The sequence below is a fragment of the Sarcophilus harrisii genome, chromosome 3, assembly GCF_902635505.1.
Source record: "Sarcophilus harrisii chromosome 3, mSarHar1.11, whole genome shotgun sequence".
NCBI classification, from domain to species: Eukaryota; Metazoa; Chordata; class Mammalia; order Dasyuromorphia; family Dasyuridae; genus Sarcophilus; species Sarcophilus harrisii.
In genome coordinates this window covers 605,103,845-605,130,705 of record NC_045428.1, presented here as the reverse complement: position 1 = coordinate 605,130,705, position 26,861 = coordinate 605,103,845, and the positions used below count along the sequence as shown (strand labels likewise).

The 26,861-nt window shown below is 39.5% G+C and overlaps 1 protein-coding gene across 1 annotated transcript; it reads left to right on the top strand.

Moving 5' to 3' along the window:
* The first annotated feature begins 11,589 nt into the window (after window positions 1-11,589).
* LOC100918208 (zinc finger protein 2 homolog) lies at window positions 11,590-21,727 on the top strand. The gene is made up of 4 exons (XM_031964017.1): window positions 11,590-11,703; window positions 12,642-12,780; window positions 16,176-16,302; window positions 18,866-21,727. The coding sequence occupies exons 2-4, from the start codon at window positions 12,748-12,750 to the stop codon at window positions 20,935-20,937; spliced, it is 2,232 nt and encodes a 743-aa protein (XP_031819877.1). The 5' UTR covers window positions 11,590-11,703; window positions 12,642-12,747; the 3' UTR covers window positions 20,938-21,727.
* The last annotated feature ends 5,134 nt before the right edge of the window (window positions 21,728-26,861 follow it).

Genomic DNA, 26,861 nt, shown 5'->3' with positions numbered 1-26,861 from the left:
CCATCCCAAGGAAAGTGTGTAGAAAACATAGTTAGAATAATAAAAAAACAAGTTTTGATTGTAACTTGGGTGCAAATCATTGAACTCTTTGAAACATTAATTTAACATATACAGCTCCTTGGTTCTCTAAGGAAGAAGAATTAGAGCCAGACAAGTGGAAAATAGTAGGAGAGCAAGTAATAGAATATTGCAATGATAATGGTCCTGATTCAGTTCTTAAAGAAACATTCTGTACATATAACTTAATACAATTGACTTTAAGGAATTACTTAAGTATTAGAATTAGGAAAAAGGAGAAAAAGCAGGGTAGGGGGATACTGATAAAGCATGAAGAATTAGACAAGAAAAGAGTTAAGTACAATGCTGATGAAATTAAGTAGTGTGGTGCTTGCTTCGCAGTAGAAGCCATTAGGGCATTCCCCTTCCCCTGACCTACTCCCCTCAATTAACCCTTTATGGGTGGAAGGAAGGGGAGGAGAGGGACAGTAACACCATCAGTACCATCCATGCAGGAGCTTTGTCTACCCCCTATGACAAGATTACAAAAGGCACTAGTTAAAGCTAAAAAAAAGGACAGGATATGCCTCTGGGGAAGGTAGTAGGAAGAAGGAAAAATTGGAACAAAAGGTTTTGCAATTGTCAATGCTGAAAAATTACCTATATATATATATATGTGTGTGTGTGTGTGTATACATATATATCTTGATATCTTGTAAATAAAAAGCTATAATAAAATAAATAAAGAAGGACAGGTTATAGCTGATTTAGGAATAGAAGCATACCCTGTTATTTAAGAGTGATTCTTCAGGTCAACAAGGAAGAAGATACACTCCTTTATAACTAGAAATTGTCAAAGATCTGAAAAAGGGTTGCACTCTTTATGAGACTACATCGTCTTATGTTAAGATGGTATTAGAGAATTTGGCTTATGAAATTTTAACCCCTAGTGACTGGAAATCTATAATCAGGACATGTTTATTTAGAACCTGGACAAGAGTTGTTGTGGCTTTCTGAGTATGACCTCTATAGAATGGAAGCCCAATGAAATAGGCAATCTGGAGTTAATATACCAATCACTTTTGATCAACTAACAGGTATAGGTTTTTATGCAGACATTTTAGCACAGATTAACCACACTATGGAAGCATATGAACAAATTGCTTTTGCTGCTATCAAAGCATGGAGCACCCTCCCAGGAAAGCAAGAAAAAGGGAAAGCCATTAAAATAGCCCAAGGTCCAAATAAACCTTTTGCTGATTTTGTGGGACGTCTGCAGACAAGTACCATACAAACTATTGGTGAAAATGTAGCAACAGGAATAATGATAAGACAACTTGCTAGAGAAAATGCTAATGAGAATTGTAGAAGAATTATATGGAGAATACACAAAGATGCTCCTTTAGAGGAGATCATAAGACACTGTGTCACAGTGGGCACAAATGCCTTTTATATCCAGGCTATGATGCAGAACATGAGAAGGCAGGGTCCCTCTTGGCAAGGGACTTCCAGAGAGACTCATCAGTGTTTTCAATGTGGAAAAATAGGGCAACTGAAAGCTCAATGTTGTCATAGAGATAGAGGACAGGGTGAGAGAACCAAGACCCAAATCCTGTGTCCAAAATGCAATAAGGCAATAAGGCCTTCCACTGGGCCTCAGAATGACCCAGGGAAACTAGATGCAGGGGCCCAGCTCCAAGACCTCAAACAAAAAAATGGGTGGGGCATGATGGCAGCCGAGGTTACACCCAGAGAGTCTTTAGAATTCAATACTCTGATATGATCCTTCAGCAAAGAAGCAATCAGATGGGAGAAAAGGATTACACCTGGGGAGAATACATGCTTTTTAACTGGTCAGAAGGACAGTGTCCAGTGTGAGCAGTTCTAATGTAATTGCCAGATGATGTGGAGACAGTGTCCAGTGTGAGCAGTTCTAATGTAATTGCCAGATGATGTGGAGAGATCCAGAAAGTGGTGAATGGAAGGGACCAGATAGGCTAACTGCTTGGGGGAGAGGGTTTGGGTGTATCTCTACAGAGGGAAAAGGAATCAGATGGATGCCACTGAGCCATACTCACCTTGTCTAGCAGAGAGAGACAGAAAAAGAGAAAAACCTCGAAACAAAGGAGAAGACCTAAGAAACATCTGACTCTGAAAGAGCATGGCTGATAATGAGACTGTTACAGAACTTTAAAACTTTCAGGAATCATTGGATTTTCTGAGACATGATAAGGCTGATATAGGACTTCAAAATCTGTAGGAATCATTGGACCCAGTGGTGTCCTTAGGAAAGCACATGATCTTGGACTCTGGATATTCAAAAATTAAGAATTACACTAATATAATATTAATTTAAAAATATTTACTACTTTATGCATGCAATTAGGTCGACTTAGCTTTGAAAGTAAGAGTAATACTAACAGCTTTCTGTTAGGAAATGAATAAAGGCCAATATCAATTCTCTATTTTTTTTTTTTTTTTTTTTGTAGGAAGTTCTTTGGCCTTTAGCAGGTAACTGCCATGTTTCTAGGCCAGGTCTTAAAAATCTTCAGAGCCTTGACTCAGTGTCTATAGAATATAATGAAGTCGTTTAGGAAAATTCTCCCATTCCACCTGGCATGGAAGTTACTCAGTTAGTTGTTGGACTCTTTACAAAGTGTTAAGACATTGGAGTTGATAGAGACAATAGTTATCTGGTTTGGCCTGGTTCATTGTGATTGATTTGATCTTTTGGGCCAGAACTTGAAACAAGGTACTAAGTGGAACTGATAGAAACAATGCTTGTGTTCACACCTTTAGAGAGCTCATAAGTATCTAAATACTCAATGGAGTTTACATGTTTGGGAGATTTCAGAGAGCATACTGAGAGATATCCCACAATCCCACTCTCAGAGAAGTAGCATAAATACAGTTCCAGTGAGCCACTCGAAAGAGTTTCTGGGGAACTTCGACTGGGGTCGGAGACAGAGCACTCTGGAAGAATGCCCACAAGCCCTATCTTCGAGGCAAGAGATTCATTGCATCTTCCAACTTGGTGCTGACTGGAGGCTGAAGAAAGCAGAGGCAGAAGCCAAGGACAAAGCTGCAAGATCTCTTGGAGTGAAGCAGAGAGTTAGGCCTCAAATAACTGGGCTATTTTGGAAGGAGATATAAACGCTTGCATTTTTACCAGCTGGCTGCATTTTGAAGTAATTATTGATTGTAACTGAAACTAAGGCTGCCTCCAGAAAACCTTCACAGTTAGTTCTCAACTGAGGCTTTATTTAGTAGCTTACAAATTTAATACTAGACAGAAAGGAAGCTAAAAGTGAAATATACATGAGAAGTAGATGTTTTCAAGAAAATCAAAATGAGAAAAAAAGTGAAGAGATTTTTATTTGCAAGGAAGAGAATTGCTCCCAGCAATGAGAACTTCTGAAAAAGCCAATCCTGTTATTTTGATGGAACTTAAAAGAAAATGAAATGGAAAAACATCACCTGCCAAGTGCATTTCTCAAGCATATTTCCTATAATTAATAGGTTCAATAATAGTACCTTCCAGCAGGTCCAACAGTTTGCAGATGTGGTCACTCTCTTGCATGATAGCCATCATCTGCTTTTTCATTCATCTCGATTCCTGATTCCCAGTATTCTAGATTTCTTACATGATGTTGAAACCTTTTTCAGAAATAATCTATAAAAGTCATTCTTATGCATTTGTTCCATCTCCAACCCCAAATGATAAAATATGACATTTTAAGAAAGGAAGGAAATCCTCCTTTTCCCACAGTTACTCTCCTTTTTCAATAATTCAATATTGGTGTGACTGAATCCATTCCATAAACAGGTGAAGGCCATCATAAAACAAAGAGAGCAGATATTTTTGACCATGACCCATCCTGCCCAGTGTCACCTCAGCCTTTCAGTGTAAGAGTAGAGAATGTTGTTTCATTTGGCTGCAAGCAGTCTCATACTACTCCATTGTGGACATATTGGGAGTAATATATCTCTAGGATACTTCTCTTGCTTTCATCTAGTTAAAAATGTTTCGGACTTTCAGTAAATTTACCAAACTTTTTCTTTCTTCTTTCCTCATGATCAGTCTTCAGGTTCTGTTGACCTTTTGAATATAAAGTCCTTGTCAACTTCTCCCAAACTCTTCATAGAATTTCTTTAACATGTCATTTATGACACTTCTGATGAGGAGGAATTTCCCCTCCCCTTCTCTCTCTTGTCAACATTTTCCCTCCTTTCATCAGGACAAATATTGTATAGTCAGAAAACTTTATAAGCTTTTAGTATTCCAATATGATTCTTACTTCAAACAGAAAAGACTTTTCTCAGTATCCCTTGGAGCTCTTAATGCCTGGTTACAAAATGTTGGCTGTCAGAATCATAAAAGTCATATGACTTTTAGGAAATCCCAGATGCTTCATTTCCGTCTCTGGCTTGGTGAAGGTTGGACCAGATTAATTCTGGAGTCTCAGTTCGAAATCTTGTGACTTCTCTGATGGTTTAGGTATTTGTGACCTTCAAGGATGTGATGGTGGACTTCACTGAGGAAGAGTGGGGGCTCTTGGACCCTTCTCAGAAGGAGCTGTATGTACAAGGAAGTCATGCTGGAGCATGTCCAGAATCTGCTATCTCTGGGTAAGGATTATTTCCTGTCTTTTTTTGGTTTTAGTTGTCAGGTCAAAAATAGCAAAAGCAGGAAAAAATGGATGCATTCTCTGGTGCATCTCAGCCTTAGGTGCTAGGTCCTCTGGGTGCTCCAACTCTTCATCCACTTTATTCTTGGCTTGTAACATTTTTAAATTGAATCATTTACTTCCAGTTCAACACCTGGAGTCATATGTGATCAGTGTTCATTGTCAAGAAAAACATGATTTTTGTTTGACTGATTCTTGATGTCTCATTGAGTCATTCACTTCCATTTGTTCAGTTCTACTTTTTAGTAAATTTCTTTCTTCAGTTAGCTTTTTGAATTTAGCCAATTGATCTGTTAAATGACTTGTTTTGTTTATTGGATTTTTTTTCCCATTTCACCAATTACATTTTTTAGGGAACAGTTCTCTTTTCCATTTCACCAATGCTGTTTTTCAAGGAGTTCTTTTTCCATCTTGCCAAATCTGTTTTGAGAGAACTTGTTATCTTCAGATCATTTCTGTTTCTTTAGCCATTCCTCAATTGATGGGCATCCACTTATTTTCCTATTCTTTGCCACACAAAAAGAGGTTCTACAAATATTTTTGTACATGTGGGTTTTTTCCCCTCGTTTATGATTTATTTGGTATTTAGACTCAGTGGGGTTACTGCTGAATCACAGGATATATAGAGTTCTATATCCCTTTGGGCCTAATGCCAAATTATTCTCTGGTAACATCTGGATCTGGTAACAAGTCCACCAACAGCATATTAGCATCCCACTTTTCCCTCATCCCTTCCAACATTCTTTATTATCTTTTCCCTGATTTCCTAGGTGATATAATAGGTGTGAGGTGGTAATACCCATGGTTTCCTGAGAATGTTGCAGAAGTGTTCAGCCCATCTCTCCAGCACTCTGTTGGTATCACTAATCAATGTGACTCCATCAGCACTGAGTAGTTCAGCTTCATCCTATTAGGTCTTTGGCCTATAAATAGCTTTCAGGCATTGTAAAAGTAGTCAGCACCAACCTGAATTTTATGTGGCCTCCTCCTGAGACCAGAATTCTGAATCTCTCTCAAGTTTTGTTTGCACTTAGCTTTTGGTAGAGTTAAATGTTGGCTTCTTCAATGATTGCAGCAACTTACTTGCAAGCCCCGTAGAGTTCTGAGTTTTTGTTTCATACCATCTGAATGTCCCCACCATTTGCACCAGGCCAGTTTGGTTATTTCCAAGTGTTCTGTCCCATATGAGTAAATGGGGTCCTGTACTACAAATCTCTGATAGCTGCCCAGTCCTTTTCAGCTGAAATGTTGCAAATCTTGCTGCTTCCAAGTTAGAAACAAACTGTTCTCCCATGGAGAATCACTTTAATCTGTTGATATTGAACCTGGCTGTTATCTTGCCCTGTAGCTGCCCCTTCTGTGGTAGAACCAATACTCTACTATGTCCGTCTCCTCAGTCACTTTCATATCCTGTAGGTCTCTTCTCCTTACAGAGAAAAAGTCTATTAAATGCCAGTTTTTGCTACAAGAATATATCCATGAAGTTTTATTTTATTGAGGTTAGTAAGGAGAAAGACCTGAGCTACCTAAGTCTTAAATCATTATTGTTTTTGCTTTTAATTATCTTTGTATAACCTTTTGTGCCTCTGAGTTTGATGGTTCATTTTCTTCAGATGTGGAGCCAAAGTTTGAATGGAATGAAATGACTGAAAAGCTGGGACTTTTTGTGGAAGAACATGACCTGCAAAGATTCATGAAAGATGGTCCCTGTGCCTTGACTTTGAGGGAAATCTATGCCTCTAATATCCAAGTAGATAACTCGAAGTCTGACTGTGAGTTGGATGAAAATAGAAAAAGATTTAGACAATCTTCTTTCCTAAATCACTATAAGAAAATGAATTCAGGGAATAACTGTCTTCTGGATAATGAATATCAGATATGTTTTCCTGAACAGGTAGATATTTTTCATTCTCAGGAGAAGCCTGTGGATATTGATGAACCCAGGTAATCAATGATAAATGTCCTTCAGCTAAAGTTCAGACCTCACTAGACATCAGAAAATGATAATGGGGAAGTGTTTTGTGTGGTAGTCAAGGTGGAAAGGCCTTGAGCCAGACCTCTAAGCTCATTACTCTGCAGGCAATTCACATAGGAAAGTATAATGAATGTGAAGCAATGTCATCCCATCCTTCATCTCTTCCTTACCAATCTAGAGTCGACCCTGGAATGAAAAAAACTTCATTTGGTGAGTGTGGGAAGGCTTATAGTTGGAACTCAGACTTTGATAGATCTCAGAACATTCATCCTGGAGAGTTTTATAAATATAATGAAGGTGGGAATATCTTCACCCAGTGATTCTTTCTAACAATACATGAGGGAATCCACACTGGTAAGAAATCTTTTGAATGTAATCAATGTGGAAAAACTTATAGAAGGAGATGATTGCTTGTTGAATATCAAACAATCCACACTGGAAAGTATTCAGTGTGGAAAGGCTTTTGCACAGAAGTGAAATCTTATTGAACATCAAAGAACTCACACTGGAGAGAAACACTTTGAATGAAAGAAACACTGACTACAGTCAGTGAAGAAAGGATTTCACACTAAGGTCCTTTCCAGCTGCACATCAGAGAATCTACCCCGGAGAGAAACCTTATAAATGAAATTAATGTGCAAAAGCATTCATCTACAAATCCAAGATTGGTAAACATCAGAGAATCCTCACTAAGGAAAAGCATTATGATTATAAACGTGAAATGATTCCACCAAGAATTCCCATCTGGCTGTATATGAGACAGTCCACACTGGAGAGAAATCTTATAAATGAATTCAGTGAGGAAAGGCTTTCAGACAAATAGTTCTGGTCAACATCACAGTAACCATACTGGAGATAAATGTTTTGAATGTACTCAATGTGAAATGATTTCATTCTGAGCTCCAATATTTCTAAATATTAGACAATCTACAACTGGAGCCAAACCTCATGAGTGCGATGAATATAGCACAGCTTTGACTTATCATTCTGAGCCTATGTAAGAGAAGAGGGTCCCTACTTGAGGGAGACTTTATCCACATGACAACATGGTGATTAATACCTTCCAGCACCAATCATCTCTTAATTCCCACCTCAGAGTTCATGTATGTCATTGTGATGGATAAGGAAAGACACGCAAATGGAATTTTTCCCTATTGGAGAGACAGACCCCTGGGCACGCATGAGGAAAGGCTTTCAACCAGAGATCATCTCTTACTTTCTGAGGATCATTGAAAAATCTTAGAAATAAGTTCGTGTGGCTGTGCTTTTCCCTGAAAGAGGGTGATCAGTAGACAACCTTATTGCTAATTGCTTATTTCTATAAGATGGGTAAAGGCTGTGCTTGTAGGAAGGGCTTTTCCTGCAGGTGTTAATTGACTATCCTCAGGAGAAATACTTGTGGAGATGAAATTTGGGGATCTCATTCACAAGGGAAGGCCTCCTTCTGCAGCACAGCCTTCATTAGACTTTCAGCAGAATGAAATATTCATGAAATAGCCCAAATTTCCATTTTGTTGTGAGGGGAGGAGAATCACATAAAACAGCCTACAGGAGAAACTGAGGCAGAATTCTGAGCCCAAACCCTTTATTAAAGGAATCTGGTTCCCCTTTAACCAAGCAAACCCCAGACCTGGCTCTCTCATCTGAGGTGCTCCTCCTTTTAGGGCTCTGTTACAGGAATACAACTATCTTATCAATAGAACAGCATTTCATTGATTACTATAAAATACATTGGGTAAAATATGGATACCATCAGGGCCAGAGGGTTTCAGGATGGCCAGTGCAGGAAATCTATTCATTGACTAGATGGTCATAAATTGGATGATGTCCCTTGGCCTGGGCCAGGGAAGATGGGGCCTTTCAGTGATCAGGAGATGCATGAACCATTCCTGGGGTTGGGCAAGTGGAGACCACACATCCCGAAGAACATTTCAGGGAGAACTTAGGGGCTTTCCACCATGACAGGTTGACAAGTAGGGAAACAGGATGGAGAGAGTTCTTGTCATTTCACGATGTGAACTTATGGAAGTCAGCCTCGTGCCTGTTATGGAAATAGCTTCTATTATACAAGCCTGAAGTCTGCCCAAAGCCTCTAACAGAAGGTTCATTCCTATATAATTCCTACAATGTTTGATCATTTGTTCTTGTCCTTACTATCAAATGACTATTAAATATTACTAAATTAAAAATCAGTCACAATCCTTGTCTACCATAAAATCATAATGGACTGATTAATACTGATTCAGAGTTCAGGAGGGTCCCCAGTAAGTCAGCTTTCTCATAACAGCATGTAATTTCCCATAGTCCCTCCAAAATTCATTATTTTTTTTTTGGTCATCTTTGCCAATCTGGTTGGTATGAAAACTGAAAAATGTTTTAATTCATATTTCTGTAATTATTAGAGATTAGGACAGGCATGTCAAGCAAAACCTCATAGTACTACCAAACTCAGACCAAACCAGATTAAAATGTCATTAGAAAATATTTAACAAAATAAATAAAAATATAATAAAATATAGATCAATATACATTTTGCAGGGATCCTTGAATAGGACTTAGTACTATTTCTATAAGAATTTAAAAAACGAGTCATTTAGAGCATTTTTTCATATGATTGGAAATAGTTTGAATTTCTTCCTTTGAAAGCTGTTATGATCTTTTGATCATTTATCTACTGTTGAAGGGTTTTTAGTCTTACAAATTTGAATCAATTTTTTATATCACTTGGATATGAAAACTTTATCAGAGAATCATGTGCAAAGAACCCAATGACCTATTTTCTAGTTTTTACTGTTATAATTATTTGCACAAAACATTTTATCTTACATAATCAAAATTGTCCATTTTATTTTATGATTCTATCATTTGTTTATTATTATATATCTTCTATTCATAGATCTGAAAGGTAATTTCTTCCTTGTCTTCTAATTTATTTACTTATTTTGTTTGTTCTTTTTCTCTTTTTTTTCTTTTTTCATTATAGCTTTTTACTGACAGAACATATACATGGGTAATTTTTCAACATTGACCCTTGCAATCACTTCTGTTCCAACTTATCCCTTCCTTCCCTCCACCTCCTCCTCTAGATGGCAGGCAGTCTGATACATGTTAAACATGCTAAAGTATATCTTAAATACAATATGTGTGTACATATTTGTACAGTTCTCTTGTTGCACAAAAAAAAAAAAAAATCAGATTTAGAAAGGTAAAAATAACCTGGGAAGAAAAACAAAAATGCAAGTGGTCCACACTCATTTCCCAGTGTTCTTCCTCTGGGTGTAGCTGGTTCTGTTCATTACTCATCAAATGGAATTGAATTGGATCTTTTCATTGTCGAAGAGGGCCACTTCCATCAGAATTGATCATCATGTAGTATTTTGTTTAAGTGTATAATAATCTCCTCATCCTGCTCATTTCACTCAGCATCAGGTCCTGTAAGTCTCTCCAGGCCTCTCTGAAATCATCCTGCTGGTCATTTCTTACAGAACAATAATATTCTATAACATTCATGCACCAGAACTTACTCAGCCATTCTCCAATTGATGGGCATCTATTCCTGGTAGAGCTAGTAATTGGTTGAGCCACTGTGGAAAGCAATTTGGAACTCTGCCCAGATTATCAAAATGTACATGTTTTGACCAGCTATACCAATACTAGACTCAGACTCCAAAGCAATCAAAGAAAGAGGACAAAGAGCTACATAGACAAAAATATTCACAGTCATTCTTTTCATATCGGAACTTAAGGGAGTGTTCCCTTTTTGGAGAATGGCTAAAGATATAAATTTAATAATTAGATTATTGTGCGATAAGAAATGATGAAATGGAAGATTTTGGAGCAAACTGAGAAGATGTCTATAAACTGATGTGGAGGAAAATGAGCATAAATAGAATAATTTATATAATGATAATAGAATTTTACGGAAATAGAGAAAAACAGCTTTGAAAGACATTGGGACTCAGAACAACGCCATGATAAACCGAGAATCCAAAAGTATGAAAATGAAACATCCCATTTACTGTAATAACTAACATGGGACTAACTAATATGGGATCTTTTTAACTGGATAATACAACAATGTCTCAAAGGCTTTATTTTTCATTTTAAGACAAATTTATTTAATGGGGAAGTAGTGAAATGCGCAGATTAATAAAATGCTTGTTAATGGGAAGAACAAAATAATTTTAAAAACTAAAATAAAAAACAAAAAATCACCAGACTTGAAAAGTAACAACAAATACTTGCTTTTTACCACCTTATCAATGAGGGCTGAAGAAGGCGCTTAAAGGGGGGCCAGAGCCCCGCGTTTCAGGCGGGAGCTCGGAGGGAGCCTCACTTCCCCCCCAACGGACGGAGGAATGACTAGCTGTCCGGGGGGGGGGGGGGGGGGGGGGGGGGGGGGGGGGGGGGGGGGGGGGGGGGGGGGGGGGGGGGGGGGGGCGCAGGTCCCGTGGCCAGGGGCCCCGCCCGGGAGAAGGGGGGCCGCGCCCTCCTTTGTAATTATGCAAATGAATGCAAATGATGGAACACAGAACTTGCACATGCACTTTTCCATCGGGAATTTCCCGTCACATCCGGGGCTTTTTGTTGTACGGACCCACGTTCCATCCCCAGCTCACCACAAAGACTTGGGAAGTTGCTGGGAGGAAGGGGCGGACCGAGCCAGCAATAAAATGAGGCTAGATAGTATTCACTATATCAAAGAAGGCCTAGTGACGTCACTCGCCGCCGCCTCCCCTGGGCTGCAGAGCCCAGGGCATGCCGGGAGTCCCCTGGGGCGCATGCGCTGCTTTCTGGGTCCCGGGTTTCTTTCTGTTCTTCCTTCTGTGCTGAGACTGGGGGAGGGCCGGAGAGCAGGAGGCCGAGTGCGCAGGCGCGGTCTGGGACTTCCCTCTTCTTTCTTAAGACTCCTCCCTTTCCGCCCCAGGTGGGCACCGGTCTTGCGGCGGAGTCTGGACGTCTGGTGTGGGTGCGCAGGCTCCGAGCGTGGGCGGGCGCGCGCCTGAGAGGTGCCGGTGCAAGTTGTGCGAAATTGTAGAAGCTGTGCGTGGGGGCGCGTAACGGAGCCGCGTGCGCGCGCGTGGGGGGTGGGGCTGCCCCTGCGGCCTGAGCCTGAGTGATTTCCCCTGTGGGGGGAGGGGCGTGATTTCCCCTGTGGGGGGAGGGGCGTGATTGCCCCTGTGTGGGGAGGGGCGTGCTTGGGCGTTACTGTGAGTTGGGGGAGGCTCTGCTGAGTGTTTCTGGGGAACCCAGCTGACCCCCTCCCCCACTGCGCCCCCAGTATTGCGGGGCCGCCTCACCGGTCGCCAGTGGGCCTTTGCACGCTTCGGGAAAGGTGAGGGTTCCGGAGCTTTACGTCGTTTGCCTCAGTTTCCTCCACTGCAAGAAGGGGGTGAGAGCAGCCCCTCCTCCTTCCTCCCCAATGAGATCCCTTGTGTAAAGCACTAAATGCAGGGCCTGGGACACAGGAGCGCCCCCTACAGGCAGCTCTGAGGGCGGACTCTGCCCAGTTCCTTAGGCCTGGAGGACAGCGGGGGTGTTGGAGGTGAACTGGCAGGAGGGGGAGGAGGACTGAGGCTTCTGCTCCTTGACTGTGTCCCTCCCGGGGGTCCTGGGACCTCTGTCCTCATTTCTGGGGCCTTGGGCAGGAGGGGTCCCATGTCACAGATGGAGAAACTGAGGCAGGCGGGGACCGAGGGTTGTCCAGGGTCACACTGGCCTTGCAGACATTCGGGGGAAGGCCTTGTGATCGCGACCCCATGGGGCTCTTGCTCCCAGGGCTGCCCCTCCCTGCAGGGCAGGAGACCCTAGTGTCCAGAGTGGGGCTCCTGGGAGGGTGTCCCTGCCCCCACAGGGGACCTCTGCCTCTTTTTGCTCCTGGGCAGCAGCAGCCTCTCCCCACCGTCCCTGCCCTCAGAGCGTGCTCTCTCTCTCTCTCTCTCTCTCTCTCTCTCTCTCTCTCTCTCTCTCGTTGTGGGCAGGTCCGCATCCAGCCTGGGCAGAGAAGTCTGACTCCACCCTCCCTCTCTGGGCTCCCTCTCCCTCCCCAGGGCAGCTGGAACAGGACCCAAGCCCGGAAGCAGAGACATGGCCGCCGGCAGCTGGAGCCCCTCATCCCAGGTGAGTGTGGTCCCTGCCCGGAGCTGAGCAGCCTCAGCCCAGGAAGCATCCAAGAGAGCCCAGGAAGCTTCCTCCTATCAGAGGGAGGGGCCCTGGCAGGGCTGGCGGCAGGGCAGGAATCGTCCTCCTGGCACTGCCCATTTCCTGCCCCCTCAGGCCCCACGGCTGCTCCCAGGGCTCTCTGAGTCCCGTCTCCTTTGCCAAGACTTGGATTAAGTCAATAAATGTTTAGAAAAAAGGCTCCTCTGGGCCAAGCTCCATGTGAACCACTGAGGATCCAGAGGAAGGTAAAGAAAAAAAATCAGGTCCTGCCCTCAAGGAGCCTCCCAGGGGAGAAAACATGTCATGAGCTGTGTCCACACCTGCGCTGGGCAGTGTAGACGGGAGCCACTCTCAGAGGGAAGGTTCAGCAGTTTGGGGACCAGGAAAAGCTTGTTACAGAAAGGGAGAATTTAGCCGAGATGTGAAGGAAGCAGGAGGTGAGGGAGGAGGCCATTGCAGACAGAAGAGAAGCCATTGAAAAGGCCCAGGGACAGGGGACAGAGGGTCCTGGTTAAATATAAGCCAGGAGGCCAGTGTCCCTGGGGCAGAGAGGACGACTGAGGTGTGAGAAGCTGGGGCGGGTTTTGTGGTGCCTGCCGTGTGCCAGGAGCCACATAAAGATCGGGAGTCGGGAGTCGGGAGTTAGGGTTACAACCCTAACCATTGATCCTGTTGTGGGAATTGTCAGGGTCCTTGGTAGGGAAAGCCAGGGAGCTCCGGGTCCAGCCAGAGAGTAAACTGTGGTTAATTTATCCACTTCAGGACATGGAGAGACTCCATGAATGGGGGGTTACATTTCCTCAGATGTCACAGACACAGTCTCTCCTCCTTGCCTGACCTGGGCTTTGGGTAGCATCTGTTGGGTCTCCTAGGTAGTTAGTTAAAAAGAAGTTTTAGCTAAGATCAGGTTAGGACCCAGATACAAAAAGGTACATTTGCTTTGTTTTAAATTATTTTCAATTTCATGTCATGACATTTTGTAGCATTCACCTTTATAAGATTCCGAGTTCTAAATTTTCTCCATCCCTTTCTCTTTTCTCTTCCTAAAATGGTGAATAACTTGATGTAGATGTAAACATGCTGTCATTAAAATATATTTCCCCATTAATCAGGGTTGTAAAAAGTGAAACAGTTCAAAGAGGAGAAAAAAAAAGAATAAAGTAACTAAAAGATACATTCTTCGATCACTTTCAGAGTCCATCAGTTCTTTCTTTAGTATGAGGGAAGCCTTTTCCTTCTTGAGTCTTTTACAATTGCCTTAGATCCTTGTGCTCCTGAGAAGAGCCGAGTCCTTCATAGTTGATCACAACACTCTGGTGCTGATTCTGTATACAGTCTTTTCCTGGCTCTGCTCATTTCAGTTTGCATAAGTTTGGATTTTTAGTTCTTTCTGAAATCTGCTTCTTCATCATTTCCTATTTTACAATGCTATTTCCTTATATTCACATACCACAGCTTGTTCAGCCATTCCCCAGTTGATGGAAATTCCCTCAATTTCCCCCATGTCGCCTCTGGGAAAAGGGGTGCTATTAATATTTTTGCTTATATAAGCCCTTGCTCTCTTTTTGTAATCTCTTTGGAATAATACAGACCCAGAGACGATATTGATAGATCTAAAGATTTGCAGAGTTTGTTGCCCTTTGTTCATAGTTCAGAATTCCTCTCCAGAAAGCTTGATGACCACTTCACAATTCCTCTTCAGTGCACTAGTGTCCCAGAATTCCCACATTCTTTCCAGCATTGATCATTTCTTGTTTTATTAGTTAATCTGCTAGATATCAAATGGTTCGTCTGAGTTTTTATTTGTATTTTGCTAATCAAGAATTATTTAGAGCACGTCATTTTCTTACATCATTTTTGATTTCCTCATCTAATAAAAAGTATTCATTTCCTTTGATCATTTCTCAATTCTTACACATTTGACTCAGTTCTCTGTATGTATTTGGGAAATGTGGCCTTCATCAGAGATACTTGCAGTGAAGCTCATTTCCCATCTTTCTGCTTTCCTTGAAAACTACATCTTCACCAAAAGAAGAAAATGTGAATTGAGAGTTCAGGTGTGAAGTCTTTGGCGTAGATATTTATGTCGGAGCAAGAAAACACAGGAACAAAGAAATAAGTGCTCAATTACTCAGGTAGTTTTGTAACATTTGCTAAGTCCTTTGTGCCTTCTTAGACAATAACAGCACTGGAAGTGAGTGCTCTGAGTTTGCTGAAAGTGATTGGGGGTCGAGAGACATTGAAGGGGAAATGTAGCACATTGATAAAAGAAGAGCAGCATAGCATCAAATGAAGTCAGTGATGTTTTCTTCCAAGTTCACTTAGGAAAACTCTTACTACTAGATGTGTAAAAGTCTGGGTCATAAGATTTGGGGCACAGGATTGTACTTCCCAGAGTTAAAGAAGGAAAGAGATTGGGACTGGATAGCAAAAAATAATGAATGGGAAGCAGTCACAGAATAAGGACTGGGTAGTTTCAAAGGTCTCCCCAACCAGGATAACCTGACCTCTGGATGAGCTCTAGAGGGCTGAGTGAAGTTGGAATCAGGGCAAGAATTAACATCAAAGGCCATTTCTTATTCCTTGGAGGTCGGGCACTTACAACCTAGGTCGGCTGCCTGACCTCTGTGACTTCCTGGCTGAGACCTACCTGGGGAATGCAAGCACAGCACTGGATTTCTGGGAGAGGTAGTGTCCCAATTAATTCTCTCTCACAGAACATATTCCATTAATAAGCTCACTTTATGAGAACAGATAAAGCTTCATCACTTGTTGGAAAGAGTCTCATATGAGCCAGTTGACACCATATTCTCTTTAAAATTCTTTTTCTGCTTCCATCTAGTTTAGATTTCATTTTTGACTCATGGGAAACTTGCTAGATAATTTCCTTGTTCTCTCCTCAGTGATCACTGCTAATGGTTTCTTCCCCAGAATACACAGTATTTACTAGGTTCTCCCAAACTCTTTATAGATTTTTTAAAAAAATAAAATCACTTATGACCCTTCTTGTGGGGATGATTGTTACATCATCCTCTCTCTGTCACCTGTACAGGTTCTATAGAATTCATATATTCTTCCTAATTCCATTGGGAGAAGCATTTTATAGTGAGAGATTTTTACAGCCTTTATTATCCAACATGACTTTCATTTCAAATGGAAAATGCTTTTCTCAATATTCCACTGGGCTCTTAATGCCTGGTTCCAAATGTGGGCTCTAACACTCCTAAAGGTTATATGAGTTTTAGGCAATTCCCATTTCTGCTTCAGTTTCCTCGTCTAAGTTGTTGAAGGTTGTACTAGATGAATTGTGGAGGATCTTTCAGGACTGAATCAAGTGATTTTTGATGGTTTAGGAATTGGTGACATTCAAGGATATTATGGTGGACTTCACCGAGGAGGAGTGGGGGTTCCTGGACCCTTCTCAGAAGGAGCTGTACAAGGAGGTCACGCTGGAGAACGTTCAAAATCTGCTGTCCCTGGGTAAGGACCATTTCCTCTCTTTTTTGTTGTTCATCATCAGTGCAAAATGAGGAAAAACTGCACAAAAGTGATCCAAATCATGTTGCATCTCAGAAGATGCATTGAGTGCTCAGTCATCTGAGGGCACCAAGTCTCCATCCATTTTGGTCCTGACTGCAGCCTTTTTGAGTTATATAATTTACCCTCAGATAGCTGACCTTACTGCCACGTTTGTTAAGTAAACTCCCTGAAAAACTGCAAAAAAGAATGGAGAGTGTAATGTTTTTCTCCAAAATATAATGTTCTCTGGGAGCAGGTTTCTTGGGGAGCTTCTGGAGGTAGCCTTAGTTTCAGTTCAGAGTAATAATCACCTTAAATTCAGCCAGGAGTTAAAATTCAGATCCTTTATTGTTTCCTTTTAAGTCTTGTCTCCTTTCTTGGGTCCCATTAGCTTTCTTAGAGGCCTATCTCTCTCCTTGGTTCCAAGAGCTCTTGCTTGCTAGTCCTTTGCCTCTGCTCCCTCCCAATGTCTCCAGGCAGCACAGGGATGGAAAATGGAATGAATCTGACTCTGCCTCCAAGAGTGGGCTTGTGTGTTAGACTTGTGAATCTCCTTGACTCAATCCTGGTTGAGGTTTCTAGCTTATATATGCTCTCTTAAAGGTGTGACTCTTAAAAGTGTGAAAGGTGTGAACTCTATGAATTCTCATAAGTACTCAGTTCATTAGTGAACTAGAGAACTGTTAAGTACCATGCTAAATTAGGTAATTATTGTCTCTATCAATTCCAGTGACTTAGCACCTTGTAAGAATCCTAACAGGAGAGGGTTCTGGTAAGATGGCACAATAGAACAAGAAATATTTAGCTCCCCAAGAATCTCCCCTAAAACAAAAAATGCCTCACAATTCATTTTGACCAGCAAAAGTGACTAAACTCCAGAAGTTGTCAGGATCCTAACAGGATCTTAGGAAGGACTTCATCTCCCTAGGTAGAGATTTGACTCAAATGAAGGGCTACGCACTCTTGGCAGACTCTGCTAAGTTAGCCAAGAGCAAGCCCTGGAGGCATCTGCTTTGGTCTGGGGTCTCAGCCTCCAAAGTTTTCACCTCTGGTACAGTGAGGGTCAGGAAACTGAAGGAGAAGAACAAAGGGCCCTGTTCTATAGAAAACTTCTCACGTGAAGATCTCATGTCTCAAATACTCAAAGGAACAGGAACAGGTTTCTGATGAAGCAATTAAACCTATTTACAGTCTTATGAGCAAATATTTTAACTTACTATTTTTTTAAGGAAAGGCAAATCAAAAACACCATTTTGAATATCATGTTGGGGACTCTAAAATATTATTGCTGAAATAATGAACTGATCCACCCAATTTGGAGAAAATCTTGAAGTATGACGAGTTATATAAATGTGTATACACTTGCCAAATAAAGGAAAAAAGAAGCAAATTTGTATGTTTTAAAAGATTGATAGCAGCTCTCTTTTTGGTGACAAAGAGCTGGAGACTGGGGGTCCCATCAGTTCATAAATGGCTAAAGAATGGAATATGACCCAAGATCAGTGGTTAATAGCTTCAGCAGTGGTTGATGATGGTGTATTGAGAACTTTATAAAACAGTTCAGCCCATGTCTTCCATTATCATGTCTTTATCATTAATCAATGTAGCTTCATTAGCATTGGTCAGCTTAGATAGGTCTTTGGTCCATAAATAGTCATTAGGGCATCATAAAAGAGCTTTGGATTGTAACACTCAATATAAACATGAACTCTATATATCTACCTTCTTTACTTGGCCCAAAATCCAACATGTCGGTAACCTTTGCTTATGCTTTTGGGAGAGTTAAACAATGCCTTCCTAGAGATGGATTAATTAAAGTACTTGTAATCTTCTAAATCATTTTTTTATTTAATACCTTCTGAATTTCCCCATTATTTTCATCAATCCAATTTAGATGTTTACTTTATTCCCAGATGAGTATATGTTATACTATCCAACAAATCTCTGAAAGTGGTCTATTTTGTCTCTGCTCTACAGTTTTCAACTGTGTGTTCACTGTTTTCCCTCTAAATTAGTAAAAAACTATTCCAGTACAAAGAAGACTCTAATCTACTGGCATTAAGTGTTTGGTAGCCATCTTGGCCTTGGGCCCCTGCCTTTGCTGAATGTGTATATTTCATTGGGAGAAGATAAGTCTCTCATTGGTCCATTACTTTGAGATGCACATCTCACATATTATCTATCTCTTTTTATTAATTAATTAATTGGTTGGTTAATTTTACTTATTTATTGCTGAGGCAATTGGGGTTAAGTGACTTGCTCAGGGTAACAAAGCTAGCAAGTGTTAAGTGTCTGAGGCCAGATTTGAATTCAGGTGTTCCTGATTTCAGTGCTCTATCTACTGCACCACCTAGCTGCCTCCAATCTGTTCCTTTTAAAAAAAAGTACATTGTTTGCACTGAGTACACCTATAATGTTTTGTATATTTAGTTTAGTGACAAGCTGCAATGACTTTTGGTGACAGTGCTATTTGTGTTTATATATGTGTATGTCTTTTTGTGTATATATATTTGTTTGTCTTCAGATATAGAGAATGGGTTCACAGTAAATGAGATGAGTAAAAAGCTGGGAATTTTTGTGGAAGAACATGACCTACAAAGATTCAGGGATGATGGTCCCTGTGACTTCAATTTGAAAGAAATGAATGACTTTATTTTCAAAGTAGACAGATACCCAAAGAGTGATTGTGAATTTTATGAAATTGGAAACGGATTCAGATGGACTTCTCTCCTAAATCACTGTAAGAAAATGACCTCAGGAAGTGATTATCTTCAAGGTGGTGAATACAAGAAATCCTTCACTGAAGAGGTAGAACCATTGGTTCCAGGTAATCACTGGGATATAGCTGTGAAGTGCAGTTCAGACATAAATGGCCATCAGAAAAGCAATACTGAAGAAATGCTTTCCATAAGTAATAAAAGTGAGAAGGCTGTCAGTCAGAACTCTGATCTCCTTACTAATCAACAAATGCATATTAGAAAAGAACCTGATGAACATAATGTATGTGAAACAACCTCATCCTATCATTCATCTCTTCCTTACCACCCTAGAATGAAAAGATATGGATATGATCAGTGGGGGAATCCAGCTCTTGCTAGCCCTCAGAAGGTTTATACTGGAGAGGTGTCCCATAAATGTACTGAATGTGGGGGAGCTTTTTATTATGGATCATTCCTGCTTGACCATCAGGGAATCCACCCTAGAGAGAAGGCTTATTTATGTCTTCAGTGTGGAAAGCCTTACATAGGCAATCACTATGGAAGAACTTTTACAGATAGCTCAAGTTTAGCAAAATATAAGAAAACCCACACTGGTGAGAAGGCTTATGAATGTAATCAGTGCGGAAAGACTTTTAGATCAAGCTCCCATCTTGCTACACATCAGAGAATCCACACTGGAGAGAAACCTTATAAATGTAATTACTGTGGAAAGGCTTTCACACAGAGTTCCAATCTTGGTTTACATCAGAGAAAGCACACTGGAGAAAAACCTTTTAAATGTAATCTGTGTGAAAAGGCTTTTATATGTAATTACAGGCTTGCAGAACATCAGAGAATCCACACTGGAGAGAAACCTTTTAAATGTAATCAGTGTGGAAAGGATTTTAGATGCAACTCAAATCTTGCTGCACATCAGAGAATCCACACAGGAGAGAAACCTTTTAAATGTAATCAGTGTGGAAAAGATTTCACACGAAGTTCCCATCTTACTTTACATCAGAGAAAGCATACTGGAGAGAAACCTTTTAAATGTAATCAGTGTGGAAAGGCTTTCACACAGAGTTCCAGTCTTGTTTTACATCAGAGAATCCACACTGGAGAGAAACCTTTTAAATGTAATCAGTGTGGAAAGAATTTCACACGAAGTTCTAATCTTACTTTACATCAGCGAAAGCACACTGGAGAGAAACCTTTTAAATGTAATCAATGTGGAAAGGCTTTCTTACAGAGTTACAATCTTGCTTTGCATCAGAGAAATCACACTGGAGAGAAACCTTTTAAATGTAATCACTGTGGAAAGGCTTTTGGATTCTCTTCCAGTCTTTTTAAACATCAGAGGATCCACACTAGAGAGAAACCTTTTAAATGTAATCAATGTGGAAAGACATTCATATATAATTACCAGCTTGCAGAACATCAGAGAATCCACACTGGAGAGAAACCTTTTAAATGTAATCAGTGTGGAAAGGCTTTCAGATTCTCCTCCAGTCTTGTTACACATCAGGGAATCCACACTAGAGAGAAACCTTTTAAATGTAATCAGTGTGGAAAGGCTTTCAGATTCTCCTCCAGTTTTGTTACACATCAGAGAATCCACACTGGAGAGAAACCTTTCAAATGTAATCAATGTGGGAAGGCTTTCAGATCCTCCTCTAATCTTAGTACACATCAGAGCATCCACACAGGAGAAAAACCTTTTAAATGTAATCAGTGTGGAAAGGCTTTTACACAGATTGCCAATCTTGCTGGACATCAGAAAATCCACACAGGAGAGAAACCTTTTAAATGTAATCAATGTGGGAAGGCTTTTAAACGCAACTCCCATCTTACTAAACATCAGAGAATCCACATTGGAGAAAAATCTTTTAAAATGTAAAGAATTTGGAAAGAATTTCAGATCCAGTTCCCATCTTGCCAAACATCAGAGAATCCACACTGGAATGAAACTTGTTTTTGATGATTGTTGGGTTTTTTGTTTTGTTTTGTTTTGTTTTTGGGGTAGGAGAGGATAGCAGTGGGAAGTGTACTAGCCATAGGATTGTCCTGCCCCTTGATCCTCTAATCTAAATGAAGTCATTATTACAGTAATGATACATGCAATAGACTATAAGGACTGAAAAAGCATTGAAAACTGTTTTATTGAATTCATTACTACTCAAAAAATAAATTTAACCTTTGCAGATTTGTTTCTTGACATATTTTGCTGTTTTGTGTAAATTTAAAATGTTCATTTGTATGAATTCCAAAATTAAAAAAGAAATCAGATATTGATGGTTTCCTATTGTCATTCTCACCAGTGTTGAAGACTTTATTACAAGAAATCATAAAATTATTTTCATGACATTATTTATCTTTTAAATCTAGCTCTTGAATCAAGAATTCTCCTAGCTACACTTGTAGATTATATCTAACATTTTACTTTTATTTTAAAAAGAAATATTTTTAGAGGAATAAAATCCTTGTACCTCTCTCACGTAACTAAAATACAGAATGACAAAAAAAGCAAATCTTCCCATTATAAATCAATGCAAAATCCCAATATTGTCTAATACCAAAATATATTTGTGTCAGATATATTAGAAGATGCCACAAATCTTTTACATTCTAATCTCTGGCATCTTGCTTATGTCTTTTTTTTTTTTTTTTTAAGTGACATTCATTCAAAATTGAGCTAGAATCACCTTTCCTATTCTTTTTTTTTTTTTTTTTTTTTTGCTGAAGCAATTGGGATTAAGTGACTCACCCAGGGTCACACAACTAGGAAGTGTTATTTTTTTTAAAAAATAATTATTTTCCTCCAGTTACATCCAGACCTATATTTTTACATTTTAAGATATTTGAGTTCTCTCTTATTCTCACCCCAAATGAAGAAATTACACAAGTGAAATTATGCAAAACATTTCCATAAAAGTCAAGTTGTGATGGAGGCAGCTAGTTGGTGTAGTGGAAAGAGCACCAGGCCAAATGTGATGGGGTTCTGTTACCACATACTGGGGAGTTTAGGACTCCTAAAATATATTGAGATTATGGTGAGGTATCTCAAAAACAAATTGTAAGTTTATATGACTTCCAGCTTCAGAGGCAAAGCTTTTATTATGTGTAATCTTCTGATTAGCTTTCTGAAGGTCTTGGGACCAGCCTTTGTTTCAGCAGAATAATCACTACAAGAATGAATAGTCAGGGATAAAGTCCAAAAGTCTTTATTGTCTCCTTCACTGTTAGTCTATTTGCCTGGGGCCTGGATAGCTTTCTGGAAGTCCTTCAGATGGGTCTTAGTCTCAGTGGGAGAAGCAGGAGGACAGGCTAGCCACTATGAAGCTGATGAAAGTGGAATGTCTTTCTGAGGCCGAGAGCTGGAGCTCCAGCCTCCAGTCATCTATCTTCTCATAGTCTATCTCTAGGTCTGACTCTGACCTCTTAAATACTCTATTACAATTAAATGCATTCATCATACTGAGTATAAGCCAATCATTACATCATTAGGGAACCATTTTTTTTTTTTATTTTTTTATTTAATAGCCTTTTATTTACAGGATATAAACATGGGTAACTTTACAGCATTAACAATTGCCAAACTTCTTGTTCCAATTTTTCACCTCTTACCCACCCCCACCCCCTCCCCTAGATGGCAGGATGACCAGTAGATGTTAAATATATTAAAATATAAATTAGATACACAATAAGTATACCTGACCAAAACGTTATTTTGCTGTAGAAAAAGAATCAGACTCTGAAATATTGTACAATTAGCTTGTGAAGGAAATCAAAAATGCAGGTGGGCATAAATATAGGGATTGGGAATTCAATGTAATGGTTTTTAGTCATCTCCCAGAGTTCTTTTTCTGGGTATAGCTAGTTCAGTTCATTACTGCTCCATTAGAAATGATTTGGTTGATCTCGTTGCTGAGGATGGCCTGGTCCATCAGAACTGGTCATCATATAGTATTGTTGTTGAAGTATATAATGATCTCCTGGTCCTGCTCATTTCACTCAGCATCAGTTCGTGTAAGTCTCTCCAGGCCTTTCTGAAATCATCCTGTTGGTCATTTCTTACAGAACAGTAATATTCCATAATATTCATATACCACAATTTATTCAGCCATTCTCCAACTGATGGACATCCATTCAGTTTCCAGTTTTTAGCCACTACAAAAAGGGCTGCCACAAACATTCGTGCACATACAGGTCCCTTTCCCTTCTTTATAATCTCTTTGGGATATAATCCCAGTAGTAACACTGCTGGATCAAAGGGTATGCACAGTTTGATAACTTTTTGAGCATAGTTCCAAACTACTCTCCAAAATGTTTGGATTCGTTCACAACTCCACCAACAATGCATCAATGTCCCAGTTTTCCCGCAAGGGAACCATTTTTCTTGTAAGATTAATTCAATCATACTGAACTAGAGAACTATTAATCACCATGCTAAACTAGATAACCATTGTATCATCAATTCCACTGAGTTAACACCTTGTTTTAAGAATCCTTGTTTCAAGTTCACTTCTCCAGAGTTCTGGCCCATTACAATTATGCTGCTGGTAGCAGGCTAAATCCAGATGAGCTTTAAAGAAAAAGGTATTGAGTAACGGCCAAGTGGGAAGGCACACCATAAGGCACAAGAGGCCATTAAGGCATAACCATGAACGCTGGGGAACCTGACACAGATAAAAGGGACATCTGTGTAAAGTGGGTTGGGTCTGGGGAGAGGGGTAATAACTGGGGAATCAGGAAGGGCCTCTTTGCAGAAGTAGCCTCTGAGCAGAACCCAGAAGGGAGGCAGAGGTGGAAGGCAGGCAGCAACTGGGGCACAGGGACAACCCTGGTTGTGGTACCAAGTAGGAAGATCGATTATTACTGAAGGGCAAGAGTGAGTGGGACGCCATTGTGGCTGGAGCAGAAGCCTGGAAAGAAAAGCTGATGAGGGCCCAATGAGGAGAATTACATTTTTTTTTCTGAGGACATCCAGAAGTTTAAGTCAGAAGGGGATGGGATAGGTGTGGGAGGAGAAGAAATAGATTGGAGAAGCATCAGGAGTGAAGAGCTCAACTCATCTTTGGAGCAATTCTCCTTAAGTGGTGCTAGGCTCCTTCTGAGCTCTTTCTAGGTCCTTGGAGGAAACTTCTGGTGCCTCCTATTGGGAAAATTGAAAAAACATGGATCAGAAAAAACTATGTCTTCCATCTTTGAAACCACTAGCCAGCCCAATCCCTTTTTGGAATCTCTTACTTTTCTTGGTTCTCTGTCTTAATTTACTCTTGACAGGCTTCCTATCTGGTCCTATTTGGTTGGATCATCATCCCTCTCCAACCTCTAACTGAGGAGTTTCCCATTTAGGGCCTTCTACTCTTTACTTTCTAAACACTCTCAATAGTCTCATCAAATCTCATGGATTCAATGATCTATTTTATAAAATAATATGGAACCCATTTACCCATGTCTTTCTCCTTCCTATCCTATTTCTATCAAAGACACCTCCACTATTCCAGTTTCTTAGGTTCCTGTCTTGTAACAGATTGCCCAATCATAGTTCAGTCCCTTATTTTTTAGCTCTGCATAGGGGCTGGAAGGTGAGAGGTGGGGGGAATATTTATTTTCATGAAAGCAAAGAAGTTTGTATGAGATTCTGTGCAGGCTGACAGGTTGTTTGCTCCAACCAATCTGCTGGCAGCAAACTTCACATTGTAAACCAGTTCTAATTGTTCATTGAGGAAGAGATCCATATACATCCAAAAAGAGGTTGTGGAGACTGAGTGTGGACCACAACATAGCATTTTCACTCTTTTGTGATATTTGCTTGCATTTTGTTTCCTTTTCACAGGTTTTTTTTTTCCTTCTTTACCCGATTTTTCTTGTGCAACAATATAACTGTATATGTGTGTGTGTATGTATGTATATGTATACACATGTATATAGATAGATATAAATATATATTGAATTTAACATATATTTTAATATATTTAACATGTATTACCTGCCATCTAGGGGGAGAGGATGGGGGCAAGGAGGGAAAAATTTGGAAAAGAAAGTTTTGCAAGGGTAAGTATTAAAACTACCTATGCATGTTTTATAAATAAAAAGGTTTAATAAAATTTAAAAGTAAAAGAAAAAATAATATTAGCTGTGTAGATTTTGTTTGTTCAAAAACTTCTCTCTTTTCCAAATATTTATTAGGTAAACTATCCCTTATTCTCCTGATTTCCTTATACTGTTCCCCTCCTGCCTAAATCATGTACCCCATTTTGACCTTGTTTTACTCTTGTTTTGATGTGGAGCTACACCAAATATCTGATCTGTTGTTTTCCATTTTTCTTGCCAATTTTTTGTGAAATACTGAGTTCTGATCCCAAAAGCTGGAGATTGGGGGTTTTATCAAACAGTAAATTATTATAGTCATTGATTATTGTGTCATTTATATCTATCATATTCCATGGATCTACTACATCAAAACCATATAGTTCAGATGCCTACTGTTTTATGGTAGAGTTTTAGATCTGGTACTGCTAGGTTGTTGTCCTTTTTTTTTTTTTTTTTTTTTTTTTTTGTTCCATTAATTTTCTTGATCTTTTTGACCTTTTATTGACTAGATATAGTTTGTTATTATTTTTTCTAGCTCTATAAATTAATTTTGGTGGGAATTTGATTGGTATGGTATTGAACAAGTAAATTAATTGACTAATTTAAATAGAATTGTCATTTTCATTAAATTAGCTCAATCTACCCTTGAGTAATTGATATTTTCCCATTTGTTTAGATCTGACTTTATCTGTGTGAAAAGTGTTTTGTGATTTTGTTGAAGTTCCTGGCTTTGTCTTGGCAGGTAGATATACAAATATTTTATTTGTCTAGTTATTTTAAATGGAATTTCTCTTTCTACTTTTTAATGCTGGACTTTGTCAGTAACATATAGAAATTCTGATGATTTGTGTGGGTTTACTTCATATCCTGCATTAAGCTGTTAATTGTTTCAAGCAGGTTTTTGGATCACTCTCTAGAATTCTCTAAGGATACCATAATGTCATCTGCAAAATGTGATAGTTTTATCTCCTCATTGTCAACTCTAATATTTTAATTTTTGCTTTTTTTCTTATTGCTAGAACTAAACTTTCTAATACAATATTGAATAATAGTGAAGATAATAGACATTTTTGTTTCACTGCTGCCCTTATTGGAAATGTGTCTAGCTTATTTCCAATACAAATAATGCTTGATGATGATTTTAAATAGATGCTCTCTATCATTTTAAGGAAAACTCCATTTATTCCCATGCTCTTTAGTGTCTTTAATAGGAATGGATGATGTATTTTCAAAAGCTTTTTCTACATCTATTGAGATCATCATATGATTTTTATTAATTTTGTTATTGATATTGTCAATTGTGGCAATAATTTACCTTATATTGAGCCAGCCCTGCATTCCTGGCATAAATCCCACTTGGTCATAATATATTATCCTGCTGCTAACTTGTTCTAATTTCTGTGCTATTATTATCGTTAAAATCTTCAATATTCACGAGGGAGATTGGTCTGTAATTTTCTTTCTCTATTCTGACTCTTCCTGGTTTAGATATGAGCACCATATTTGTGTCCTAGATGGAATTTAGCAAGACTCCTTTGTCTATTTTTCCAAATAGTTTACATAGTATTAGAACCAATTTTTCTTTAAATGTTTGGTAGAATTCACTTGTAAATCTATATAGTCCTGGAAATTTTTTCTTAGGCATTTAGTATCACAGGATAAAGTAGTCAATAACTATAGCAATCTGTTTTTGACAACCCCCAAAACCCCAGCTTTTGGGATAAG